The 2963-nt window shown below is 41.2% G+C and overlaps 1 protein-coding gene across 1 annotated transcript; it reads right to left on the reverse strand.

Moving 5' to 3' along the window:
• Positions 1-219: 219 nt before the first annotated feature.
• On the reverse strand, positions 220-1555 carry LOC121985250 (glucan endo-1,3-beta-glucosidase-like). Its single transcript, XM_042538576.1, has 2 exons — positions 1430-1555; positions 220-1289 (listed from the first exon to the last, which is right to left on the reverse strand). Exons 1-2 carry the CDS (start codon positions 1494-1496, stop codon positions 346-348), a joined length of 1011 nt encoding a protein of 336 aa, XP_042394510.1. The 5' UTR covers positions 1497-1555; the 3' UTR covers positions 220-345.
• Between the last annotated feature and the right edge of the window lie 1408 nt (positions 1556-2963).

The following is a 2963-nucleotide window of genomic DNA, read 5'->3' on the forward strand; positions in this document are numbered from 1 at the left end:
TTTTGTAAAATAATGATAATAGATACGTTAATTTATATCAAATACTTCTAATAAAGGTCAGGGCTATTGTGGAGCGCTTGGCTCGCGTGACTCCATTGAAGGTCGGGCTCCTGTTGAGTGCAAGTCCTTTGTTAAATTTTAAAAACATGTTTATACTATTTTATATATATTTCTATCATTTCAAAATATAATCTGGGAGAGAATTATAAATATTTATTGATGCATCAGAAGAAGCAGTCATTTATTCCATACATTATGAGTTGCAGTGGATCAGGATTAACACATGAATCATGCATCGATCCTAATGCTTATTTCATATCCATTATTCATCGGCGTATACTATTTTTAGTTAAATGAAATAGGGTAAACCGGCTGCCTGTCGGGACGAAACAAGCCAAAGTTCCTCTCGATTTCGTCCCCGCCCTTCTGATTCTCGTTGAACATGGCGAAGATGTACGTCTCGATTGCGTTTCCGGACCTCCTCGGTGTTCCCCGGCCGACGTGTCGGATCAAATTCTGGTTATAAGTTCTGGCGTTGTCGATAGACGCAGCAAAGCCCCCCGCCGACGGCCACCCGCTCTCCGACACCACGATCCTCACGTTCGATCCCCCGACCTTCTCCAGCGCCGCGTAGGCGGCGTCCACCATAGCGTCGAAGAGGTTTTGGTACCCGAACTGGCCGTCCTGCACCACCACTCCGCTAGACCGGAACAGCGCGTAGTCCAGCGAGATCTGAGCACTGTTGTCCCTGTAGCTGAAGTAGGGATACACGTTGAAGAGCAGCGGAGCTCCGTTCGAGGCCAAGAACTGCACTATCGCACGCATGGAATCCGGCCCGAACGCGCCTTGCGAGGGAGGGAACGACTGGGAAAGGACGGCCGCGGAGACGGCGGTGGAGACGCGGATGCGGCTCTGGAGGCCGGCGGCATTGATCGCGTTCTGGATGTTCCGCATGGCCGGGAGGACGAACTGGGCCAGGCTGGGGTTCTCAGGGATGAGCTCGTTGCCGACGGCGACGTAGCGGAAGGCGACGCCGGGGAAGGCGACGATGTTGCGCTGGACCCAGGAGGTGGCGGCGGAGGGATCGGAGGCGATGGATTGGACGTTGTCGTTGGGGACCCCGACGATGAGCTGGATGTTGGACCCGGAGAGCGCTCTGAGGGCATCTTGGCCGGGAGAGTAGATGCGCATATTGGAGATGCCGTTGGAGCGGTAGAGGGCGACGACGTCAGTGGGCGAAGGGAGGTTGTTGCCATCCCGACCGTAGCAGACGCCGATGCCATGAACACCTGCAAATTAAACCACAAGGAGGATTCTCATGTTCATATAAATTAAATATGAAATTCTCATGAAAAACAGTAATCGATCGTTACGATAAATAAATATATAAATAAATAAGAGAGGAGAGAAAGATATATATAGATCGTACTGTTTGGCATAGTGATAAGAGAGATTAAAACAATCGTGCAGACGGCGTTAACGCAGAGTTTATTCATGATGGCAAGACGATGGAGAGATATTTAATTTATTGCTCTATAAATAATGTGTGAGTGGTGAAATGTGTTTAAGTGCAATCATATTTATAGGGGTCTCGGTGTGGAAATTGGGCTGACTTTGTGACCTAATCTATTCTACTCAAAATTTAATATAGGAAATTAATTAGTTGGAAGGATGGTTGTGGAAATTAAATTGATAGAGATCTTTTAGTTCTTATATATATATAATAATTATCCAATGTATTGACTGTATGGTAAGTTAGTAGGCCGAACACGGAATGGTCCATTTTGACGTACGTGATCTGAATTTCAAGGGGAATACAATGTATTTTCTACTTAATTAGTTTTCTGTGTTTGTATAGGGTGATCTCGTCTGTTCTCTCTCTCTGTTTTTTTTTTGTTATTGTCTGAACGTGGAGAATTCAAAGGTTTCTAGCTACTCGTCTACGTATGCATTGACAGCTTAATTAATTGTAAAGTTTGTTATGTAGTATGATCCGTAGATATTGTAGAATAGTGTTCCATTAGACTAGCTGGCATGATCTTATCATTTGAAGTGGGAACTTATTTGTAAATATTAGGGAAGAATGGACATGACAAATTTGACGAATATTATAATTTCTTATTATGTTGATATTGCACTAGTCGCATGGACTATTTTACAAGCAATTAATTGATGGGATGTGGTTTCTAATTGAGGTCATAATTATTGAATTTGGATGATAATATATAGTTGGAATATATCATCGCCTAATTATTAGAGTGAAGCTGTCGATATTCTAATCACAAACAGAGATATAGCTAGATTTCAATTTGTTTAGGTTCATTGGTGGTGGCCAAGTCTAGTTAATTCGAAGGAAAGATATTATAGACAAATAATGACCTCAAATGTAGCATTCGTTATAACTTTGTTAATGAAATTCCTTCATCACGAGTCAGTTTTTACAACGTTGCCTCAATATGAACAGAAAAATCCTTACTGCATGCCATTAATAATGGCCTGCCTACCAAGAACGTAACAAAAATGCCAATTCAATGAACTGCCACTAGTTCTTCCATATGTTTTTTTAATCTAAATATCTAGGTCTTAGGTCTAATTAGTCCTAAAAATGGACGCTTGATCCCATAGATCTCGGTCATGTAAATCCAGAAAGTATAAATGAATCCTAACATATCACCTAGTATCATTAATGGTTTAAACTCTACATGCGTTCAAAAATGACCAATGTAAATTTCAAAATTTCATTGTATAAGAATCATTTTTATTGCTTTACTATCACACTATACCCTGAGGGACTACCACTAGCTTATCCATTCTTTTAATAATTTAAATATTTAATTTTTATGATTTGATTAACGAAAATTTCTCATCAACCACTCAAAAATACTAACATATTGTTGTCCAAGAATTAAGATGGTAAACGAACACTACAAAAAAATACAACTTTGGGGACAAACATTTGGAAC

This window comes from Zingiber officinale, chromosome 5B, assembly GCF_018446385.1.
Source record: "Zingiber officinale cultivar Zhangliang chromosome 5B, Zo_v1.1, whole genome shotgun sequence".
Classification (NCBI taxonomy): Eukaryota; Viridiplantae; Streptophyta; class Magnoliopsida; order Zingiberales; family Zingiberaceae; genus Zingiber; species Zingiber officinale.

Excerpts from the sequence above, each read along its gene's own strand:
- LOC121985250 (XM_042538576.1), bottom strand. The coding sequence starts at position 1,496 with ATGAATAAACTCTGCGTTAACGCCGTCTGCACGATTGTTTTAATCTCT. Across the intron at positions 1,290-1,429 it reads TCTTATCACTATGCCAAACA|GTGTTCATGGCATCGGCGTC; the intron begins GTACGATCTATA and ends TTTAATTTGCAG.